The sequence below is a fragment of the Meriones unguiculatus genome, chromosome 15, assembly GCF_030254825.1.
Source record: "Meriones unguiculatus strain TT.TT164.6M chromosome 15, Bangor_MerUng_6.1, whole genome shotgun sequence".
In the NCBI taxonomy this organism is placed as follows: Eukaryota; Metazoa; Chordata; class Mammalia; order Rodentia; family Muridae; genus Meriones; species Meriones unguiculatus.
In genome coordinates this window covers 1719777-1744376 of record NC_083362.1, presented here as the reverse complement: position 1 = coordinate 1744376, position 24600 = coordinate 1719777, and the positions used below count along the sequence as shown (strand labels likewise).

Genomic DNA, 24600 nt, shown 5'->3' with positions numbered 1-24600 from the left:
AATAGAAGAAGAAGACTCCCAGCTCCAAGGCCCAGAAAATATTTTCAACAGAATCATAGAAGAAAACTTCCCCAACCTAAACACACAAGACGCCTACAGAACCCCAAGTAGACTAGTACACTACTAGCAGTAGACAGAAAAGAAAATCCTCCTGCCACATAATAATCAGACCACTAAGCATAGAGAACAAAAAATGAATTTTGAAAGCTGTGAGGGAAAAAGGCCAAGTCACATACAAAGGCAGGCCTATCAGAATTACACCTGACTTTTCAACAGAGACTCTTAAATCCAGAAGGGCCTGAACAGATATTCTGCAAGAACTAAGAGACCACAGATGTCAGCCCTGACTACTACACCCAGCGAAACTCTTAATCACCATAGATGGAGAAAACAAGATATATCAAGATCACCATCTACCCACAAATCTGGCCCTACAGAAAATACTAGAAGGGAAATTCCAACTCAAGGAGGGCTAACCACACCTAGGAAAACACAGGAAATAAGTAACCACACATCAGCAAAACTAAAAGAAAAGAAACACATGTGCACAAATACACACACATGCCCCCCCGCACACGCTACCACTGCCCAAATCAAAATAACAAGAATTAACAATCATTTATCACTCAGCATCAATGGACTCAGTTCCCCAATAAGACACAGGCTAACACAATGGATGCAAAACTGAATCCATCAATCTGCTGCATACAGGAAACACACCTCAGACATAAAGATAGATGTTATGTCAGAGTGAAGGGCTGAAAAAAGCTTTTCAAATCAAATGGACCCAAGAAGCAAGCTGGAGTAGCCAGTCTAGTGTCTAATAAAATGGACTTTCAACCAAAAGTAATTAAAAGAGATGGGGAAGGACACTTCATACTCATCAAAGGAAAAATCCACCCAAATGATATCTCAATTCTGGACATCTATGCCTCAAATGCAAAAGCATCACATTCGTAAAAAATCACTAAAACTTAAACCACACATCAAACCCCACATATTAATAGTAGGAGACTTCAACAGCCTATTCTTACCAAGGGACAGATCATTGAAACAGAAACTAAATAGAGAAATAATGAAACTAACAGATGTCATGAATCAAATGGACCCAACAGACATCTACAGAACATTTCACACGAAAGAATATCCATTCTTCTCTGTGCCTCACAGAGCCTTCCTCAAAACTCATCATGTCCTTGGTCACAAAGCAAGCCTCAGCAGATACAAGAAAACTGAAATAACCCCCTTGTATCTTATCAGACCAGAGAAGCTAAGTAACAAGGAGGACCCAAAAGAGGATGCTTGAATTTCACTCAGAAGAAGAAATAGAATAGTCATCAAAAGCAGTTGAAAAAAGGAAACAGGAAAAGAAAGGAAACACTGAGGTAAATAAGGGTGGGGTCAGATGTGGGGAGAGTGGGGTGAGAAGGCAGAGTGCTCGCAGAGTGAGAAGAAACCATGGGCGGAGTTATCACGTAGACAAGCTGCTGACCTGCAGTAGGGTGGGCCCCTAGGAAGATATGGGGGTGACTCTAGCTGAAACCCTTGGAAGTGGGGGTCATGGAGACTGGAGAGGCCACCCTTTAACCCAAAAGGACTCCTGGAGGAGGGAGGGGAACACCAACACACCCAGAAAAAAACTTCCTCCCAGAATCTACCCTGCCCACAGGATGTGCAGGGATAAAAATAGAGCAGAGACTGAGGAAAGGGTAACAAGTGCCCAGCCACCCTGAGACCCACTCCATGGGAGAGAGCCACACCCTGACACTATTGATTATGCTCTACTGTATTTGCACAGGAGAGCACAGCATAGCTGTCCTCTGAGAGTCTCCAGCAAAGGATCAAAACTAAAAATGAGACTCACAGCCAAACAATGGGTGGAGCGTAGGGAGCCTTATAGAAGACAGGGGGAAAGATAGAAGGACCTGGAGGGGACAGGAGCTCCATGGGAAGACCAACAGTCCCAACTAACCTGGGCCCAGAGGGGCCTGCAGAGACGGAAGCACCAGCCAGCGACCACACATGGAGAAGACCTAGACATTCTACACAGATGTACCCAATGGGCAGCTGAGCCTCCATGTGGGTCCCCTAGAAAGGGGATGGAGGCTTTGGTCTCTGTTGCATGCTTTTCTATCACTTCCCCCTTGGCAGGATCTCCCTTGACAGGACAATGTGCTAGAGGAAGTGCTCAGTCCTGATGAGGCTGGCTGTTCTGGGATTTGTGTGCACGGCGGGGGGGGGGGGTGTCCCCTCTTTCTGAGGAGAAGGGAAGGGAGAATAGGGGGATGAGGGAGTGACATAGGGAAGGAACCAGGAGAGGAGAGAGGGGCTAAGTCTGAGATGTAAAGAGAATAACTATACAATATTTAAAAAACAGGAAGAGCAAACAAACATGAAACAGAAAAGGTGGTCAATCCCTTGGAAGCAGAGTTACCCACACTTGTGACCTGCCATAAGGGTTCTGAAAATTCAGCTCTGTTCCCCAAGACCATCCAGTGCTATAAACCCCTGAGCCATTGTTCCAACCCCAAGACCTGTCTTAAAAAAGTAAAAAGACAGGTGTGAGAGATAACGTCGTGGGTTAGGACACCAACACAAGGGTTTGAGTGTGAAACCCCAGCACTCACATAAATTCTGATACAAACTTTGTGCCTGATTCCCAGGGCTGTGAGGGATAGAGACGAGGTTCAGGGAGTGATGGAGACAGTGATAGAACAGGAGACCCTGAGATCTCCTCTGGCCTCTGTGCACACGTGAGAGAGGGCACCCATACATATATCTGTACACGCGCCACACGCAGCCCCTACCTTCAAAAAGAAGAGCATGTGCAAAACGTGGTCTCCTTTATATAAAGTTAGATTTCTCTGTGTGGTGCATGAAATATGGGACTAAATAGTTTTATAGCGGGTGAGCAGGGGTAGCTTCCACTTGCCACCATTTGCTGTTTGTTTGTTTGTGGCCACGCCAGGCTCTCCTTCCACCCAGCCCCAGGTCCCTCAGGAGCACTCAGGTGGGGCAGATGAAGGAAAGGAGTAAGTCCACTTCATTTCGGACAATGAGCCTCCCCGGGTGGATGCTGTCTGGCAGAGCCAAGCTGGAGGTCATTTCCCATGCATCCACAAAGGCCACCCGAAGACCAACAAAGGCAGCTCGGAGCAAGCGGTTCACCTGGAGCGTGAGCCAGTCACTGCCATACACAGACTTATAGCCAGTGTTGGCCAGTTTGATAACGACCAGGGTGCTGGGTGCCCGGTCCAGCAGGGCTTTTACAGCCTCCCGAATCCCTTCCAGTCTTCGAGCCAAGACGGATGGAGGGAAGGTGGTGAAGTGGGCTCCCATGCCCAGCACCACCACCGTGTAGGGGCCCCCAGCCAGGCCATGGAGCTCTCTGGCCACAGAGTGCAGGGAGGCCACTGGGGTGCGGAGAGAGCGCAGGGGCCAGCTGTGGGCCCTCCAGTGCAACACTGTCCCCCGAGTTGTCTCCACAGCCATCAGGGGACCCGCCTGATATGTGACATGGAGGTCAACTGGCTTCAGGGCTGTGGGAAGGGGAGAGAGAAGACATTAAGATAGGGAACAAGTGTGCAGCCCAGGCTGGCCTCACACTGCACATGTGCAAAACATTATCATGAGCTCCTGATCCTTCCGCCTCTACTTCCCCTTGCTGGAGTGGCAGGTGTGTATCACCCTACCCAGTTTCCATCTTATGTACTCTCCATGTAGCCCTAGCTGACCGGAGCAAGCTAGACCAGGCGTGCCTCAAAGTCAGACCTTCCTGCTTCTGCCTTCCTGATCCCAGGAGATGTGCAGATCCCAGTTTCACACTCGGATGTTTTTGTCTTTTAATTTTATGTGTGTGTGTGTGTGTGTGTGTGTCTGTGCAAGCATTTGAAGACAGAGTCTTAGGTAGCCCACGTTAGACTTTAACTCTTGGCAGCTCAGAATGGCCTTGAATTCACAATCTTCCTGTCACATCAAGAGAGCTACAGCTATAGGTGCGCAAACCACACTCGGGCTGAAGCAGTATTCATGTCTCCACCCATAGACGGGGACACTGAGACCCTCCAATGCTGTGTGTTTTATCACGATCCCAGACAATGCTGGCGGGGTATGTAGGTTAGGGTTTGCAATGCTTGCCTAGTGTGGTGTGGCTAGTGAGATGACTCATCAGCTGAAAGTTGTGCAAGCCTGATGGCCTGAACTTCATCCCTGGAAGGAGAGAAGTGACTTCTGAGAGCTGTCCTGTGACCTCCACAGGACCTGTGCAATGACACGTATACAAACCTGCACACACTTATTACTCACACACACACAGACACAGAGTTGTTAAAACTCAACCAGGCTGGGCTTGGTGGAGTATGCCTTTAAATCTACCATTCAGTGTGCACAGGCAGGTGGATTCTGTGACTCTGAGGACATCTTGATCACAAAGGGAGTTCCAGGCCAACCAGGGCTACATAGCGAGACGCTGCCTCATAAAACAGAGCAAACCAGCTCACGCCTCCACTCAGGTGCCTTCAGGAAGACCAGCATCCTGCCCCACCTGTCCGCTAAGCCAGGGGCCTCCCTCAGCACAGTTGCTGTCTGCCTTCTGCAGCCTGAGTGCACACATGCTCCCCTCATGCTCACTCACAGGGCACCGTGTCCCGCAGATACTCCCACCACTGCCGGAGGGTGGAGTCCCCCATCATGTAGACCATGCGGCCAGCCAGGCAACTCAGGATGCTGTCCGCAGTGGGGAAGGAGCGGCTGGAGCAGAACGTCGAGTGCCATCTGTCTTGGTGGTAGAAGCCAGAGGGTTTTAGAGACAGGTGGCCAGGGCGGCATGGCGGCCTGGAGGGCAAGGCTGGAGGAGAAACACAGATTTTTTAAAAAATGAACATCTTATAAAATGTGTGACACTGTTTACAATGTTTTGTAAATTAACTTTTTTACATGTGTTTATTTGTGTGTGCAGGCCACAGCACATGTGTGTACTCAGAGGACAGCCTTCGGGAGTCAGTTCTTCCCTTTACCACGTATGTCCCAGGGTTTGAACTCAGGTCATGTTTGCCCACTGATCCATTTCCATGGTCCAGTCAGGACCATGGAAATGGATCACAGTCTCACAGAGCAATGTGAAGTTCTATTATGGTGTGTGTGTGTGTGTGTACGTGTGTGTGAAAAAGTCTTATAAAGCTCATGGTTGTCTTAAACTTGCTATTCAGTTGAGAAAGGCTTTGACTTTTTAATTCTCCTGCCTTCACCTCCAGAGTGCTGGAACTCTGTAGTGGAAGTTTGCTTTCTTTAAAAACTCAGTTATGTTATGTAAACATGGTTTTGTTTGAATCCCAAGTTGGGATAGGGGGCTGCCCACAGCAGCAGACTATCTCCCTTGTGTAGGCTCTGAGATGGGCATGAGCTTTTGCCAGCTGCAGATAGGTCAATTCTGAGGACTGTGGAGAGGGAATGAAGGCCACAGCCTAGAGAGAGAAAGGGGGCAAATGATGCTCCCCCCTGCTGGTCCTGGCTGCTGTTGATGCAGTTTGACATGAAGAAGTTGGAGATATCCTGACTATGAAGACTGAACTTGCCCCAAGGAACCCAACAACCCTAACCATCAGGAAGCAGTAAAATGAACTATGGCCCTTCTGCCCACTACCCTTCTTTCTCTCTTACATAGTGTTCTGGAGTTGGGAGGGATTGGGGTGGAGAAGGGATGTAGAGGTAGAGGTATAAGAACCTAAAATAGTTGAAATATAGACACCTACAAGAGGTGCCCAGATATAGGGCTTGGAATAGTGGAAAATCTGGTTTCTAATGCTGTAGAGGAGAAAGCAGGGTATGAAGGAATTAATATACTGTTTCAAGATGTCAGCAAAAAGTTCATAGTAGCTACTGCCACTGGGTTCTCTCCTGTTTTGCTCCCAGAGGGGATTTTCTATTTTTGCTTAGTCTTCTTCCTGTATTCCATTCAAAAAAGATTGGGAGAATGGTTGAAAAATTGGGAAAGTTGCAAGTGGATATGTGGGGTCTAAGAAACAAACAATGGATAGAATATAGAAACCAGAATTATCACTCGATCCTCTTACGTTTGAGAGGATTGCAGAGGCTGTGCAAGTAGAGAGTTTGTGGCTTGAGATGGAAGAGCTTGGAAGCGAAAGCACCACTGGAAAAGGAGAACAAAAGGGTACAGACTGAGAAGCAGAGTTTCCTGAAATTGCCACCCTGCCCAACTCCATGCACTTTTGGTGTCAAGTTCTCACAGCTCCTGGGCAGGTTGGGACCCAGGAGAAGTACAGGGAGAAAGGGTTAAAGAGAAACAGCCTGTTTCAAGAGAAAGGGTTAATCTTGAGCAAACTGAGCTGCCAGAGGAGAGCCTGGGGTTACAAGCTTACCACCAGCAGCTTTCTCAGTAGCCAGCCAAAGCCTTAGATACCACAACGCTTGGTGCCTCAACTGCAGTAAATATGGTCATTTGAAAAGAAATTGGGACCCAGCTACTAAAAGCCTCAGAGCTCAAAACAGCCCCAGTGTGTTAATTCTGAGAAATATGGTACTTTCTGCCAGAAAAGCAAAGCCATTTCTGGCACCATTGTGTTCAAGGCACAAATGGCTGATTTTCTCGGGGTTTGTAGACACTGTGGTAAAAGGCATCATTGGCCCAATGAGTGCAGGTCCAAGAGTAACACACGAGGTAATCTCTTGCCATTAGCAAATGGCTTTGAATTCCTAGCTCAAGACTCAGCAGCAAAAAGTACAAGCCATTCCAGACAAGAGCAGACCAGAGTTATAAGGTTATACAAGAAACCATTGATTCAAAAAGTGTTTGGTTCTTTCACAATAGTTCATTGCTTTAAGAAAGCAACAAGTCTCATTCATACTAGAGAAAAGGCCAGTTTCTCTTCTTCTTCTTCTTCTTTTTTTTTTTTTTAAGACTAAAGGAGGGAAGTGTAGTGGAAGTTTTGGTTTCTGTCAAAACTCAGTTATGTGCCAGGCATGGTGGTACATGCCTTTAATCCCAGCACTCAGCAGGCAGAGGCAGGAAGATTTATGTGAGTTTGAGACCAATCTGGGCTACAAAGCAAGTTCCAGGGTAGTCAGGGCTACCCAGAAAAACCCTGTCTCAAAAATATATATATATATCAAAACAGAACAAATAGTTATGTTATGCAAACATGGTTTTGTTTGAATCCCAGGTGTGAGATATGGGGCTGCCCAGATTGCCCACAGCAGCTGACTATTTGCCCCATGCAGACTCTGAGAGGACCCTGAACTTTGCCAGCTCAGATAGTTTAATTCTGGCAACTCTGAGAGACAATAAATGCCAGAGCCAGGAGAGACCCAGGGTCCGTAGCTCTGAGGAAGAAGAGGGCTGCTGCTTCCCCCTGCTGCTTCTGGTTGCTGTTGGTGCAGTTTGGTGAGAAGTCAGATCTGCTAACTCTGAAGGTTGGACTTGCCCCAAAGAACCCAATGACCCTAACCTGCAGGAAGAACCTAAAGACGATTACAGTCCCTTCTCCCCACTAACCTTTCTTTCCTCTATGGTTTTGGGGTATTTACAGGGATTGGGGTGAAGGAAGGAGACATAAAAGCCCACATGAAATAAATCTACAATTAATTGATTACAGAGCTCCAGGTGTACACCTCCACACTCAGGATGGAGCACTGTTCCTGTCTCCACTTAGAGATGGAAACACTGAGTTCCTAGAATATTATAGTTTACGGTAATCAAGAAAAATGATGATGGGCCAGGCATGGTAGCTCATGCCTATGGGGGCAGAGGCAACCAGTCTATGAACTGAAGGCCATCTCGGTCTACATAACAAGTTCCAGACCAGCTAGGGCTACATAGTGAGACCCTTCTCAAAAGCAACAAACAAAATGAACATAAATGGCTTGAAATGCAGCTGAGTTTGGAGAATGTTTACCTACTATGTTTATTGCTCTGGGTTCAAATCTCAGCACTGCATAAGCCAGCTCTGTCAGCTTCTGGCCTGTAACTCAGGAGACAGAGGCAAAGGGGTCAGAACCTTGAGTTTGTGCCCACAAAATGACATAGTGGGTAAAGGCATTTGCTGTGGCAGCCTGGTGGTGACTTGAGTCAATTCTCCAGGCCCCACATAAAGGTGGAAGGTGACAAGTACTCCACAGAGTTTTCCTCTGACCTCACACACACTCATTATGGCATACACATACCCTCACCCACACATGGACACATATGTAATCATAAACAGGTGAGTAATTTTTAAAGGCCATTAATGTGTCTCAGTATCCAGTCTTGATGGCCTGAGGTTGATGCTTGGACCCATGCATTGAAAAGAGAGAATCTATCTCAGCAAGGTGCCCTCTGACCTCCACACCTTTACTGTGCCCTGCACACACACACACATACACACACACACACGTTAAAAATTGAAAAAAGGAGGTTCAGGTCAACTTGTGTTACCCAAGACTGTTTCAAAAGCAAAATAAAGTAGCAGATGTGAGGAATGCACACCTCTAATACCAGCACTCTTAAGGCCAAAGCAGGTGGATCTGTGTGAGTTCAAGGCCAGCCTGCTACATATAGCCCACTCCAGGCCAGCTAGGGCTGCATAGTGAGACCATCTCTAAAACAGTGAAGCAACAACAACCTCAGCTGAACAACATCAGAAGCCCTGTCAGAAGCAAGGATTACAAGCATGTGAAGAAGGGCAAGTGGAGACCCCTCCAGGCCAAGGTTGTGTGCTGATGCCTTCCTGTACCCAGGGCTTAGGCCCTGCTCTCTCCACCACACACCAAGGAAGGCTACAGGAAGCCAAAGGGACAGAGATCCAAGAAGCAGGAAGAGCCACAGAGATGATCCACACGAGTGTTCGTTCAACCTCATCCTCCAAAGTCAGAGCCCAAGCCTCAAGAGGACCCTTTGAAGCAGGGAGAAGGGACCCAGAGGGAAAGGGGAGAGCTGGTGCTGTGGAGAAAACACGGAGGAGCCAGGACTTAGGGACACAGCTGGAGCGTGCCTGCCTGGCACTCACGAAGCTCTGGGTTTCATCCTAAGTTTGAATTCAATACAAGGAGAGGCCACGCTTGAACTGTGACTTTCCTGTTTCCAGAGTGCCAACATGGTAGGTAGGCACCACACTGCCCAGAAGCTGAATTTACCCTGGTGTTCTTTATTTATTTTTTTAACATATGTGCATGTGTGTATCCCATCTGTGTGCAAAGGTCAGATGGAGGATTCCCTTAGGCTGAAACCTTAGGCAGTTGAGAGTCACCCAACATGGTTGCTGAGATCTCAACTCAGGTCTTCTGGAAGAGCAGCCAGGGCTCTGAACCTCAGAGCCCCTGTCCAGCCCTTGTTCATGTACTCATCACTCCTGACATCCTTAAGCTTAAAGGTTTGGCATCAAGGAGGGGATGGATATGTGTCCAGCACGGATTGTGGAGGTGGCCTCAAAGGTGTATAGTTATTGTAAATTCAGGACATTGCATAGATTATATATGTACACAGCTGTTGTTTTACGTGTGTTACACCTTAATAAAATATTTTCTTTTTCTTATCAGAGCCAGGGATGGCATCTTGTACCTTGTCCAAGTACTGGACAAGTATGCTTCCTTTAAGCCATATATCCAGCCTGTAAAGTGGGCTTTTAAAAGCACAGTAAAAGACAGTGAGAGCATTTGAAGCCAGGAAGTATGCTGTTACAGCCTCAGGGCTAACCACAGTACATACTTCCCTGGCAGGAAGGAGGTTAAAGTCCTGGAATAAAACCCATGTTAGGGCTGGGGAGATGGCTTGGTGGGTGATGTACGAGGGTGAGGGTCTAAGACAGACCCCTGGAACATGTTGAAAACTGGGTGTGGTGTGCCTGGAACCCCAGCACTTGGGGAGTTATAGACAGCAGAGCCCAGGGCCTCACTGAGCAGCCAGCGTAGCTGGAACAGCCAGCTCCATGCTCAGTGAGACACTTGTCTGAAAAATCAAACAGGACCTTTCTATAGGATTGGCCATGTTTACTGCCCAGAACATTGACCTGCTGGCTGGGTGCTTCATCACAGCTGTAGCCCTTCCCCTAGCCTAGGGCTTGGTGGCTGGTGGCCAGCACCTTCCCTGGCAGGAGTGGTGGCCCATACGTCCAAACTCCTCAAGTACTTGGGTCAGTGTCCATCCGTTTGGGGCTTAGAGGATGCTTGCAATAAGGCTGTTTGAACCCTGGCCCAGACCTTCCAAGTGGCTGCACACTTGGATCACTGTTCCTGAGGCTCTAGACCCAACTTTGCCTTCTCTAGGGCACTGTATGTGGTCTCCTCAGGGATAAAGCAACTGGTACATTCCACCCTGTGCCCAGTGTTCTTTGTGCTCGTCAGTGGTGGAGCAGGTTTTTTTGTTTGTTTGTTTGTTTGTTTTGTTTTGTTTACAAAGACTTCATTCTCTCTCTGTCTCTGTCTCTGTGTGTTGTGTGTGTGTGTGTTGTTCATGTGGAAAATCAAGCACCACCCTCACTCCAGCTCTGTCTGCTGTTGGGGAGACTCCTACAGATCTTCTTTTTCTCCCATGTCAGTCTCCCTGTGGGTTGGGCACACGATGAACACAGGGGTCCCTCACTTCTCTGAGGGGGGGGGCATAAATGCCTCCAGGTTCTTCTGGTCTGAGGGAACCCCAGGAGAGGGGTTGTGTCCCTCTGAATACTGTGAGTGTCTGGTTAGTCAGGGCCTCTTGGTTCACTGTGTTGCAAACACATTTAGAACCTCTATGGAGCCACATGCAGTGGCACATGACTGTAATCCCAGCACTCAGGGAGGCAGAGGCAGGCAGATCTCTGTGAGTTCAAGACCAGCCTGGTCTACAGTGTGAATTAGGAAAGTCAAGGCTACATAGAAACCCTGTCTCAGAAAACCAAAAACAAAAACAAACAACAACCAAAACAGAACCTTTACAGACAATAATATGGACACTGGTCCTCCCTTGCTAGCTTGCAATGGCTGGAAGGACCAGAATCAGCTCTTCCTTCCAGCTTGAGCTCTGCCCACCACCTACCCAGCCACCCTTGGGCTGGCAGGACCCCAATTTTTCCTGCTCTGGTTGCTCTCAGTTATCAGATCACTGCCAGAGATGAAACTGCTTTCCCTGCAAGAAACAACACAACTTAAAGTAAAATCCAATAAGATAGAGAGCAATTGGGGGGAACATTCTGACATCAGCCTGGCCTCCATATACATCTCTGTACAGGAGAGAGAAGCCCACCCATAACACACACACACACACACACACACACACACACACACACACACACTCACAGAAACAAAAAGGCCCACAACCCATCCAAGCTGATGATTATTTCCAACACCAACCTGTTCCAGCCTCACTCACCCATATTACTCCTGTTTCCAGGCTCTGCTGGTGTGACCAGGAAGGCTGGGATGCCTGAAGGGAGTTTCTGGTCAGTCACATTCCTGAAGAAACACTGAGTGTGAGCTTTGAGGGCAGTTGACCAGGGGATATTTGATTTGCAAAGAGCATGCCATGATTGACTGGCTATTTATCCTCTGCCTAATTCCAGGCCACCACAATAAAGCCAGAACACTAACACGGGGAGAGAAGAGTAGTTAGGAGGAACAGACAAGGAGGAGAAAAACCTTCAGTAATAGTTAAGATAACCAAAGAGCCACGTAGATCTCTTTCATACTAAACAGAGCTCCACAGCAAGTGAGAAAATGTACTAAAGACATTTATTACTCTTTCTAGTACATGTACTATTGTACTAGATGTACTAATTAACGTACTAATGTACTAATGTACTAGTACATTTATTACTAGAAAGAGTAATAAATGTCGTTAGTATTGTTACAGAAACACCGGGTCACTAGGAAAATAACCCTCCACCCGCATCTCCCCTCATGCCTGCCTTTTTGACACAGGATCTCATGCTCAGGCATCCCAAGCCAAGAAGGTCCTTGAACTTGACTTTTCTGCCTACACTAAAAGATCACCCTTAAACACCAAGGAATTCAAGTTCACTCTGGGCATCAGGAATCCCTAAATGATGAGGATGATGGTGATGATGATTGGGATGGTGATGATGGTGATGATGATGTTGATGATAATGATGGTGATGGTGATGATGATTGTGATGGTGATGGTGATGGTGATGATGATGAAGGTGCTTGTTGCCAAGCCTGACATTGTCAGTGTGATAGCTGGGCCCCTCATGGTGGAAGGAGAGAACTGTCTTCCTCAAGTTGTCTCCTGACCTCCACATACCTGCAGTTAGAACTGGGAACATTCGAGAGTCTAGGTGTCTTACCCAGCCAGCAGGAGTTCATCATGTGGTGTGGTCACCTTCAGGTAACGTCCACTCGAGTGACCCACTAAAGCACTGCAGGGCAAAGTTGGGGGCTGAGCACAGAACCAGATCTCCCCAGAAACCACATCCTTGTACTGGCAGGTCGGCCCTCTGGCTCCAGTCGACTGGGGGTCCACGTTGCAGGTGACAACCTCTTGAATGCCATTCGTTCCTTGGAAATACCCTCTAAAATCCACGGTGGCCCGTGTTTCTCTCCAGACTCTCCTCAGGACCCCAACTGCCTCGCTGGAGTGGATCAGCCTCACTTGCACCTGGGCCCTGCCAGCCCAGAGCAGGGGGAAGGACAAGAGGTAGGTGCCATTCTCCAGGTCCTTCACCTCCCCTGGCACTCCTGCCTTCAGTTCCGGGCCCAGCAGCTGTGCCCGAAACAGATCCCCACCATGAGCCTTGGGCCTGCCCCAGTGATCCCTAGCCACAAGGATGGCCTCTAGGTTGCTTCCCAGAATATAGGTGGCCTGGGCAGGACCCGCCAGGTGGTAGGTGGAGGTTTTGGGGCTGGTTGAGGCCAAAAAGTCACTGTTGTGCCCACCGGTTGGAGGCCAGTATAGAAGGCTGGTCAGGTTGGTGAGTTCTTGAGGGAGAGAATCCCAGTTGACAGACTCTGAGACGTATGCAGCGGCAGGAAGAGGTTGTGGGATCCAACGGGTCACGGGTTCAGGCCAAGACATCATGAGATAGAACACCTGTGGGTAAAGCAAGAGAACATGCCAGTGTGCTGTGTGCCCATTTTACTCTTGGAAGGAGGCGCTCCACGTGGCTGAGAAGCTCCTAGGAGACCCATCTGACTCTGCCATTCTGTACTCCTAAGCCTGGCATTTGAGTCACCATGACCTTCGTGTGGAAGAGATCTCACGTCTGCAGTGACAGAGTTACTGGAATTTCTGGGGAGTCTCAACTCACCCCATATTACTAAGGAAACTGGGGCACCATTAGAGTTCTTCTTTATCTTCATTTTATTTTTAAAGATATTTATGTATGAATTCTTTGCTCACATCTGTATGTGTACCACATGCATGCCTGCTGTTCAAGGAGACTGAAAGAGAACATTGAATCACCTGGATCCAGAGGTACAAATTGCTGTGAGCTGCCCTGTGGGTGCTGGGAACCAAACCCAGGTACTCTGTGAGAGCAGCCAGTGCTCTTAAGCACACAGCCATTTCTCTAGCTTCAAATACCTCTTATGTTTTTTCTTTTTAAACAGTGTGCTTTTGTGTGTGCATGTATGTATTTGTCTGTATACACAAATGGATGTATATGCATACACATGTCCACTGTGGCCCACATGTGAAGGTCAGAGGACAATATGTGGGTTCATTTCTCCTTTGTCCATGTCCAGAGGATAGTAGCTTGGCCACTGTCTCCATTATCTGCTGAGCCATCTTGTTGATCCCACTGTTGACATTATCTGACAGATAGAGAACAGTACCACACGTGTTTATAGATTCTGCAGACCCAAGAACTTAACAATCTAAACTGGAGAAAGAGAACCAAGAGGAACCTCACTGTGTGCACTGGTAGCTCAACAACGTTTGAGGGTAGGTAGGTCTAAGAAAACGGTGCTAAGGAGGGCCAGGAAATGGATTCTGTGAAAGTTTCCCTGATTACTATGTTCATAGATCAAGAAAGTACATACCATCTGCATATAAATGCTGTTTCACTTGCCCCATATACTGAACACGCTGAGAATCAACATCTTAATTCCTTGATTGTGTGTTTGTGAATTATAAACTGACTATTACACTTAGAAGCCTGATGGAAGGCCCGGCGGGTATATTTGTGGTCCCTGGCCTCCTGAGGGCAGGATGATCAGTAGTTTCAGGTCATTCTTGGGTAATTTGAGGGTTCGCTGAGGAGTGTAGCAAGGCCTGACTGGATGAATTCCTGAGTGAATGTGTGCTATATCCACCATAATCTGCCCAAAGGCACTCCTCTACAGAGGCTTCCTTGTTGAGCGGTATACCCTAAATCTGCTTCCTTGTTCAGCTGGATACGATAACCCCAGCTTCTGTTTCACAGTATTTAAGAAATCTGATAAGCTATCTGGGTGTGCCGATTCTCCATAAGAGAACTCTTAGCTTTTCTGTGTGCCCATGTGTTTATCTTTTATTCTTTCCCTTCCTACCCAGTCACGTCCTTTGCTGAGGCTGTGCTTGGATATGAAAACCCTGGGGTTACTGGAGATCCTGTCACAGACAAAAACAAAAACATGAAATAGGGGCAGCAAGGTGGCTCAGAGGGTTAACGTGCCTGCTGTGTGTAAACCTGGTGATCTGAGTTCTACACGACACGGAGGAAGCAGCTCTCTCTCTCTCTCCTGTCTATCTCTGTCTCTCTTTCTCCCACACACCTACATACCCCCATCCCATCCCATTATATACCTTTACCTTTCCACACATTACACAAAATAATAGTAAATTTAAGAATTAAGCAAGAAACGGAGGCCTCACGTTCTCACTTTGCATGAAGCATCGAAAACCGGAGGTCAGGCCACATTCGAGCGCTCAGAGGCCAGCCCTAACGACAGCAAGACCACAGCAGGACCACACCTTCCAACTTCCCAAATGCCACCTCCATTCTTCAGCAGGACCACACCTTCCAAACTTCCCAAATGCCACCTCCAAAGGAGGACCCAATGTCCAAATGCTGGAGCTTCTGGGGGCATCTCTCACCTGTACTAGCACACATGAGATGACAATTGGTAACTTAAAAAATCTGTAGTCATGGGGCTAGAGATGGACCAAGAGTTAAAAACACATATTGCTCTTGCAGAGGACCTTTTGTATAAACTGAAAGCCACTATCATGGCTACTATCATGTGATGATGGGACACAACTAGATTTATAGGTACCCAAACTTAGGGGCCATAGAAATGCCCTCTGACATACCCATCCAAATGTTTGGTCCCTTTAGGCACAGGATGGCCCACTTGTCTAAAAGCTGTGCTGGCTACTGCTAGTTCAATGAAAAAAAGCAACCAAGCTAACTCTGGATCCGGATCTTACACTCACCAGCACCCAGTGGCATGGTTGAGGCCCTCCTCTGAGGAGCACCAGAACCTTGGCTGTCTAATGACTGTATGACCCAGTACTAGGCCGTACTCCTGGCCCACCCTCCAGTCTGATTTGAAAAACCCACTGCCATCAATTCAGCTACCTGCATGCCTGAAGACACAGGGGCTCCTCCATGACTGTCAGAGCTGAGAGCTGAAACCAGGCATATTGCAGTTACAGCCCTTTAACCAAAACGATCCAACCCCAAGCCAGGTTCCTCAGTCCAGAGGGCAGAACTGATTGGTCTGACCTGGGCTCTCAGATGGGAAAAGGAAGGTCCACTCCATCCATGGACTGTTTGTTTGTTTGCCTTTTGTTTTTTGTTGTTTTACAACTTGGAATTTCCACAGTATGATCTATAGAGAAAGAGGGTTTATCATCACTGAAGGTGGGAAAAGATATAAAAATTCTTGGCCCACCCTAAAGGGCATTTGGCTTCCTCCACAAACTGCTGTCCTCCACTACTGGGCTTTTGACCTGGCTGCCCAACAAAGGGTCCTAAGACCAATGGGGTCTATTGACATTCTGATAATACACCACAACCCAGTACTTCCTGAGGCTCCGTAGTAGAGAAGAAATGGACAGCTCAAGCCCACAGACTGATGGAGGAGCCGAGAGAAAAGATCATTCTTCCCAAAACAACTGGCAGGACTGTTGGTAAGAAACCTTCCCCAGGCTACTCACCCAGGGTCCACAAAACTCTCTGCGTTACTCAGACCAAGGGATGTTATACCGAGACTGGACAGCTCAGGGGAGATGTCTCAGCCCATTGCCAGCTCGGTGCTTAAGGCAAACAGTGTCCTTAGCCAGGATGGAGTCCAAGGAAGAGACAAACACCCCTTAAAACTCTTCACCAAGATCTGGCCTGCGGGGGCTGGGGAGGATAACAGCACTTGCTAGTTTTTAAAGGGACCTTTTAAGAATGAATAAAAGTCCCTGGAGGAATTTTAGGCTCCTGTGGCGCAGTCTGGGTGGGGAACACCTCACAAGGTGACTGTCTGCCCTCCAGCAGTAAAGAGAGCTGGTGTTACACCACCACACCCAGCTCGAGAAAGCAGAAGCCACAGACACTGCAGCCCAGAGGACGATCTCTGAACTCTGGGCCCTCCTACTCCCTGCCCCTCTACCTCCTCCTAAGCCTTGTGTTTTGCACAATGGGTATGGATACAGGTCACGGTCTAGCCACCATTTGTAGGTTGGACCTAGGGAGACAGACACCAGGAAAGGAATTAGCTAGTGTGACTACAGACCAGCAACCTCTATTCATCTTGGCCTCTACTTGTTGATGCCTGCTCTTATGCCTAGTTGCATGGAGAAAAGAAAAGACAGGAATTTATCTTTTGAGGTAGAAATCGGTGTTTACAGTTCTCTGCACACTCTGGAGGCTGGGCTCCTTGGTTGTTGAAACAAGGGAATTTCCATTTCGAAAACAGGGATTGTAAAACTGGCTTCCAGGGGAAAATAATTCCTTTAAACAAAACTCTGTCCTTTAGGAGACAGAAAAAAACCCAAAGAAACAGACTCTATGCTACAGAAAGGGATCCTGGGAATAGAGTTAATCATTTCTGAAAAGCAGTCAAGCAGCAGGATTGCTGGTTATGCTTAAGCACCCTGTACTGCATATGGACAGGAACTAACTGGACTGCTAGTCATTGGGGGACAAAACTCACTGCACTGGGAACAGCCCAAGTTAACCTTACAGGGCTTGCAAGGGGCTGAAACTTGTCTAATATTCAAAGCATTTTTTGAGACAGTTTCTCTGTGTAGCCTTGACTGCCCTGGACTTGCTTTGTAGACCAGGCTGGCCTCTAACTCACACACACACACACACACACACACACACACACAGAGAGAGAGAGAGAGAGAGAGAGAATAAATTAGAAAGATGGGCAGAAGATCTCTGTGTGGCCCTGGTTGTTTAGGGACTCACTCTGTAGACCAGGCTGGCTTCAAATTCAGAGGCCTACCTGCCTCCGCCTCCCTAATGCTGGGACTAAAGGCATGTGCCACCATGCCCAGGGCAGTGATTTTTCAATAAAGGAGAATTCAAATGACCAAGAAATCTGTGAATAGACCCTCAGCTGAATTATGAAGAAAGTGAATAAACCACCTTGGAAAAGCTCTGCATATTTATAGAAATGATATTAACATAATATTAGCAAGGATAGAAAGCAACCACATCTCTCAATACTAAAAGAGACTGGGCAGTTGTTTTCATACTTTAATGTGTGTGTATGCTAGGACCAAGCAATTTGGCTCATATAAATACTCACTGCTACAGTGTGGTATGCACCAAGACACTGGGACAGAAGGCTCATGGTAGGAGCACTTAAAACACTCCCAAACTGGGAGCTGCACCTCAGGATGATTGTGTAAGATGCAGGAAATCCTGGAGTCCCACGTGGTGGTACAGGCCTCCTCCAGTTGCATCACCGGGGAGGCGATTGCAGAAGAATCAGAAGTTCAAGGCCAAGGCTGGGGCTGTGGCAAGAGCCTAGCATGTGTGAGGTCCTAGGTTCCATCCCCAATGCTGCGGAAAGGAAGAGGAGGAGGAAGAAGAGACGGAGGAGATTGTTCAAGGTCATCCTCCCATACACGACCAGCCTGAGACAAGCCTGGGCAACAGGAGACTGTCTCAAAAAAGAAAAAAGAAATGATAATCCCCAAACTGAAAGTAACCAAATTCCTTTTACTCTTCTTTCCTGTTCTTTTTATGTCCCCCCTCCCTTGCCCCTGATCTTGTGAGACAGTCTTCTCTACGTAGCCCTGGCTGTCCTCAGACTCACTATGTATCTCGGGCTGCCCTCAGAATCACAGAGATCCAGCTGCCCCTGTCTCCTGGGTGCCAGGATCAAGTCAGGTGCTCCCCCACACCGACTCTCTATCAACAGCACAGTGGTCAAATAAATCATGGTAATTCACATACTGGAATGATGGCAGACCTTAACCAAGTGGAGTTTGCCATAGCAACAGATGTAAAATGTATGAACCTCATAAAGCATGACACACATAAACCCACGCTTCCTGATGACTCTGCTCTGAAGTTCAAAATTAACTATACTGTCATAATTCAAAATGCTGCACACCGCTGGGCTCAGAGAGGCAGAGGCAGGTGGATCGCTATGAGTTCAAGGCCAGCCTGCTCTACAAAGTGAGTCCAGAGCATCCAGGGCTACACAGAGAAGAAAACAAAAACAACAACAACAAAAAAAGCTGCATACCTTGAAAAAAAAACAAAAAACAAAACAAAAAAAAAGAAAAAAAGAGAGAAATACAGAAATCTGATGATGCTAGTAAATTTCTCTATTTTTTCTTTTACCTCCTATTTCTCTTTTTACTTTTTATTGAATTTTTGTGAATTTCACATCATGCACTCCAATCCCACCCATTTCCTCATCCCTTATCCACCCTCTGCCCTTGTAACTTAGCCCCCAAAAGGAAAAAAAAAAATCTCCCTATAAAAGTTGCAGTGTCCCACAGTATACCCTTTTGTCCAAATATCTTTACTTGCAAATGCTGAGGAGTGGGGCCAGCTCCTCCACCTGATGCTGTGTGACATTGCCTGGCTTGGGACTCATTTTTCTAGAGCAGGCTGGCCTCCAGCTTACAGAGATTCATCTGCCTCTGTCTCCCAAGTGCTGGCATCAAAGCTGTGTGTCACTGCACCTAACTCTGCATTCTTTTAAAATACTTGTTCTTATTCATGCATGTATGTGTTTGCCACACATGTTCAGGGCATATGGAGGTCAGAGATGGGTGTCAGGTCTTCTGGAACTGGAGTTACAGGGATTGTGAGTCACCAGACACCGATGCTGGTAACTGAACTCCGGTCCTCTGGAAGAGCAGCAAGCATTTTTAACCACGAGCTCTCTCTAGCCCTCTACTGCCTCCTTTGTATCCTTCCCTCTTCCAGCTGATCTTCCTTGCCAGCTCAAATAGTCCCCTTCTCCTTTCATGTGTGTGTCCTCATTAGTTTAAGGCAACCTAACAGTGGTTTAAACACTGAAGGGAATGGAATCTCTCCCCCACAGCGACTGTTAACAGCTTGTAGATCTAAGGAGGGGAAAGGTCTCTGAGCTGCTCTCCAGTGAATACCTTTATGTTTCTTTCTTTCTTTTCTTTCTTTCTTTCTTTCTTTCTTTCTTTCTTTCTTTCTTTCTTTCTTTCTCTCTCTCTCTCTCTCCCTCCCTCCCTCCCTCCCTCCCTCCCTCCCTCCCTCCCTCCCTCCTTCCTTCCTTCCTTCCTTCCTTCCTTCCTTCCTTTTAGTGGTTTTTTGAGACAGATCTTACTGGAAATTGGCATAGAGCATGTTTCATAGGCCAGTTGCTCTCAGAATAATGTCTGATCTGTCTTTTTATAGTTCAAATCATTCAGTTTTTACATTTCCATGCAGAAAAAGTTACTGCTCAAATACCAGTAACAATACCCTGTGAGTTAAAATTCCGGTTTTGATAAACAGGAAAAGCTTCCTCCGGAACAACTGTTGGCTTTTTCTTGAGTATAACTTCAAAGAAGAAATAAAGCGGTACCCTAATCGCCTACTAGCTTGCTTCTGTTCGTGGCAGGTATTTAAATCTGTTTTCTTTTTATGCTTTATGAGACAGGCTTCTTCTGTGTAGCCCTGGCTGTCCTTGAACTTGCTCTGTAGACCAAGCTGAACTTAAACTTAGAGCTCTGCCTGCCTCTGAGTGCTGGGATTAAAGGCGTGCACCACCTCTGCCTGGCCTAAATAAAAATTATTTGCTATGTGAGTTTCATACATGTATACAATGTATTTTGATCATATTCATTCACATTATGGTCTATCCTCCCCTTCACCCACCCCAATCCTCTGTGTGTGTGTGTGTGTGTGTGTGTGTGTGTGTGTGTGTACACTAGACCTTTTTCTATTCTCTGACCTTTTCACTCCAGGCTAAAAGTGAAACCAAAAAACTTCTTTCTCTTAATCAGGAACATAGAGAACACCTTCTAAAAAATAACTGAGAACTTGAGTTGATGGTGTGGAACATGGCCATCACCGTCTTCGCCAGGGCAGCTGTGACAGCCTGCAAAGGCGTCTGTAGTCTTTCTTGTGTAGCCAGAGGGCTCGGGGAGGGTCATAAGAGCCTCACCTGGGAGTCCAGCTGCCCCCGTCCCTAACCTTGTCCAGCTGTCTGCAGTTCTTCTCTAGATGCATGTGGTGTCTGGAGGTGCTGGGGCATAGAGAAGCTCCTAACAGGAGAATTTCTGCAGCTTCAGGGAGTGTTGCTTAGAGCCTAATTTTGGCTTGTTGTTTTTGGGGGGGAGGGGGACAACCTCTTCCCTGTGCTCCTGTAAGGAAGCCCATTAATCTCATTTATTCACTGACCCAGACACAGGTAGAAGTGCTCTCTTTCTGCTGTTGTGCTGTGTAGGGCAAGCAGACATCGCTCATGGCTTCCCAGCCACAGTCCTTATTCTCACTCATGCTTTTTCTCCATCGGGACTTCCCTGGACAGCTTCCTCCGAGCCTAGACTCCCTGATGGACCCCAACATGCCCCTGCTCACACTCCTAGAAAGTTCTCCCTGCAGTCGATGCTCCTGAATACCCCTCAGGAGTGGGAAGAGGAAGAAGGAGAGCTTCCCCCGGGTCACTCTCCAAGATTAAAGCATTAACCAAAGCAAACTTAGGGAGAAGCAGTAATGGAGCCAACAAGAGGCAATGAAAGTACTTACCAAAACCAGAAAGACTAACCCCACAGCCAGAATCCTGTAGCCCTTGGAACACGCCATGGACGGAGCCTGGATCCTGGGCAGCCCAGTTGTTGAGTTATGAACGCGAATCCGGGTAGCTTAACAGCATCATCCGTTTAGCAGGCCCTCCCATCGTAAAGGAGCTGACCGGCTGTGGTGACTTCCAGTTTCCATGAATACCGTCACCTGATGTGCGTGCATGCTGTCAAGTGGCGATAAGGCACTAGCGGTCGTCTGCTGAGGGCGGGAAGTCCAGACGGCTCAAGTGCATAGGTGCCGAGGCAGAACTCAGGTGGAAAAACAGGATCCTCATTCACGTGTGGCCTTGTGTGTGGGAAGACTCCTGGCTCCCGGCAAGCCGGCAGGAAGGCGTGCCCAGCACAGTGTCCTCTCCACAGACACCCACGGGAGTACATGGAAACCTAACTTTCACATTTCGCCGAGGTTCCGCGTGTAATACCTGATCTAACCATGCGAGGGCGCGGGGAGGCGCGGGGACCACCGGCGAGGACGGAAGAGGAAAGGACCGGCGGGGAGGACCGCGGTCGCCTCAGGCTAACTCAAGCGATTTCTTCCAGTCTCCGGCTCACTCTGGCTCGCTCTGTCGGGAGGACGGCTCTCTTCTCTGCGGGCTGCCGCAGGCGGGCTGGCCTGCGAGCTTGGGGCGATTCTCCCGCCTGCCGCTGCTCTTCCCTGCGGTGGTACCCCGCGGCAGACGTGGGCCTCTGCATCAGCCCCTTTACGCGGTTCTGGTTATTCAATTCAGGCTGTCGGGCTTGCCTCGCAAGTGCTTTGACCTGCCACTCGTTGCTTTTACCCCACTCATGTTAAGGTTCGTTTTTGGGTGACAGATGTAGCTTCGCTTTAAATCGCCTAACAGGAGAGACTTCCGTTAACATGTGAGTATGTTGAAACTTTCTTCTGTTTATAGCATTTCAGCTCTTTCTGACTCTTCACTGTAGAAAGAGCTTATATTGCATCTTTTAAACAAGGATTTGAAGATTTATTTACTTTAGCTCACGTGCACGCGTGTTTTACCTGAGGATTGTGTGTGCACCACAGGCGTGCTTGGCGTCTTCTGCGACCGGAGGAGGGAGGGTCTTTTGCAAGTCACGGGTGGTTGTGAACCACCGCGTGGGTGCTGAGAACTGGGCCCAGGTCCTCAGCCCCGAGACCTCATGCTAATCTACATGAATACGGCGAGTGTGTTGGAGGCCAGCCTGGACTATGCTGAAAATGAAGGAGCCACCAGGCAACCTAGGCTGGAGGAGGAAATCAGCCTGTTAAGGGTTATACTTCAGGGCAGCGGCCGCTCACCAGTTAGCTGTCCTCTTCCCCGACCCTGGCCTTCTGCACACCTACCTGATTATTACACTTCTTAGACAAGCTTTCCCTATGTAGCCCTGGCTGGCCTGGAGCTCTGTATATAGACCTGGCTGGCCTGGAACTTAGTGCTTCCTGAGTGCTGGGGTTAAACGTGGGCACCACCATACCCAGCAGACACTTATTTCATTTAAATTACTTATTTAGCTCCCCTCTCCCTGCCCTCGCGCGCGCGCGCGCGTGTGTGTGTGTGTGTGTGTGAGTGTGTGTGTGTGTGAGAGAGAGAGAGCTGTGTGTGAGATATGTGGTGTGTGTACCTGTTAGTGCAGGTGTGTGCACGTGTGCGTGTGAAGGCCAGAGGCAGACTTTCCGGGGTCTTCCCACCTTTATGTTTTGAGGTGGGGCCTCTCACTTGGCTAAGCAGTGTGACCCAGGAGCTTGAGGGATCTGCTTGTTTCAGCTCCTCTCCCCACCTCATATTGGGGTTATAAGAAGCTGGAATCCCAGGATCTTAGACCAAGCCCTAGGTTCTTTAATATCGAGGGCTCGGTGAGCCAAATACTTCTTATGAGTAAAACCATCTATTGGAACCTCAGTTGTGGGGCAGGCAGCAGTCTAGCAAGCAGCACATCCTTTGCAAAATGTCACTAAAGGGCTGGTATGGGAAGAGCCCAGCTCTGCTCCAGTCCTAGCACTGCCCTGCTCGAAGAAGCCTGCCCGCCACTTCGCTGTAATCCCAGCACGCAGGAGACTGAGGTAAGGTTAGGTAAGGGGCTCAGGCTACATGGGGAGTTTGAGGCAAGCCTGGGACACGCAAGACTTGGTCTCTAAAAGCTAAACAAACAGAAACAAACAAGTAGGAAAGAAAGAGAAGCATCAAAAACATCCCAAGGTGTGTACCAAGAAAAACAGAAAAGGCTTGGCAGGAAGACTGTAAATTCCAGGCTTGTCTGGCTATAATGTGTGCCACACACAGGAGTCTTTGTCTAGCTTAAAGCCTTGTGCCTCCAAATGGTGGAATACACACCTCCCTATTTGTTTCATTTGTGGAGTATTTGCCTAGTATGCAAAACTGCCTTTGTCTGACCCAGCACCACATACACTGGTTTTAGGGCATCGCTATTCCAGTCTTCACAAGCAGAGACAAAAGGAGAAGGATCGGAGTTCAGGGCCATGCTGGGCATGGTTGGCCCAGAGGTCCTTGTACGTCCCCACCCCTGTCAGTCTGTTTCTGCTCCATCTCGGAGTGTCCACGCCATCGTGATAAGACACCATGACCAAAAGGGACTTGTTTCAGCTCTCAGGTCACAGTCCACCACTGAGGGAAGTCAGGGCAGGTGCCCAGAGGTGGGCACTGAGGCAGAGGCTGTGGAAAGACACTGTTAATGGCTTTCTCACCATGGCTTGCTCAGGGTGCTTTCTTACACCATCCAGGAGCACCTGCCTTGGCTGGCACTGCCCCCAGCAGGCTGGGTTCGTCAACATCGATGCTAATCAAGAAAATACAATACAGGCCTGTACAGGCGAATCTGCATTTTCTCAGTGCAGAGTCCCTGTTCCCAAATGACTCTAGCTTGCATCAAGTTGATGTAAAGTTAACCACGGCACACCGCACACCAACATCTGGGACTTATTTTAAAATTTTCTATATCTATATATTCTACTTCAAAAGATTATATTACTCCTCATGTATCTGGCTCATTTTACTATTTCTGGTCACCCGTGTTGTGGAAAATGGTAGGGTATCCTTCGCAGTTAAGTCTTAATAATAATATGTTCAGTCCTTTTAGTTATTTACTTTTTGAGACAGGGTTTCTCCGTGTAGCTCTGGCTGTCCTGGAACTCACTCTGTAGACCAGGCTGGCCTGGAACTTAGATATCCGTCTGCCTCTCCTCCTGAGTGTTCTTGGATTAAAGCTGTGTGCCGCCACTCCCCGGCTTGTTTTCTTTCTTTCTTTATCTGCTGACGACGTTGAGGCTGGTTCTACATCGTAGCTCTTTTAAATGGTGATTCAGCAAACCCATCTGTCCAACATACCGATTTCGTTTCCTTTTGCTGTATGCCTAGAATAAAATGGATGAATCACATGGTATCTTCTTTAAAATTTTAAATATCTTACTTTTCTTATTTTTACTTAATGTTTATATGTGCATGGTTATGTAGGCACAATGCCCCTGGAGGCCA

At 47.9% G+C, this 24600-nt stretch overlaps 1 protein-coding gene across 3 annotated transcripts; it reads right to left on the bottom strand.

Annotated features, from left to right (window-relative positions):
* Positions 1–2826: 2826 nt before the first annotated feature.
* LOC132648014 (NXPE family member 3-like) lies at positions 2827–21491 on the bottom strand. 3 transcript variants are annotated; one of them, XM_060367954.1, is made up of 6 exons: positions 21075–21312; positions 12270–13012; positions 11336–11418; positions 7911–7976; positions 4634–4846; positions 2827–3539 (listed from the first exon to the last, which is right to left on the bottom strand). In XM_060367954.1, exons 1-6 carry the CDS (start codon positions 21129–21131, stop codon positions 3007–3009), a joined length of 1695 nt encoding a protein of 564 aa, XP_060223937.1. In that variant the 5' UTR covers positions 21132–21312; the 3' UTR covers positions 2827–3006. The 3 variants fall into 3 exon arrangements, with proteins under 3 accessions (XP_060223937.1, XP_060223936.1, XP_060223938.1); XM_060367953.1 differs by lacking the exon at positions 7911–7976 and adding an exon at positions 4138–4209; XM_060367955.1 differs by lacking the exon at positions 7911–7976 and having other exon boundaries at positions 21075–21491.
* Between the last annotated feature and the right edge of the window lie 3109 nt (positions 21492–24600).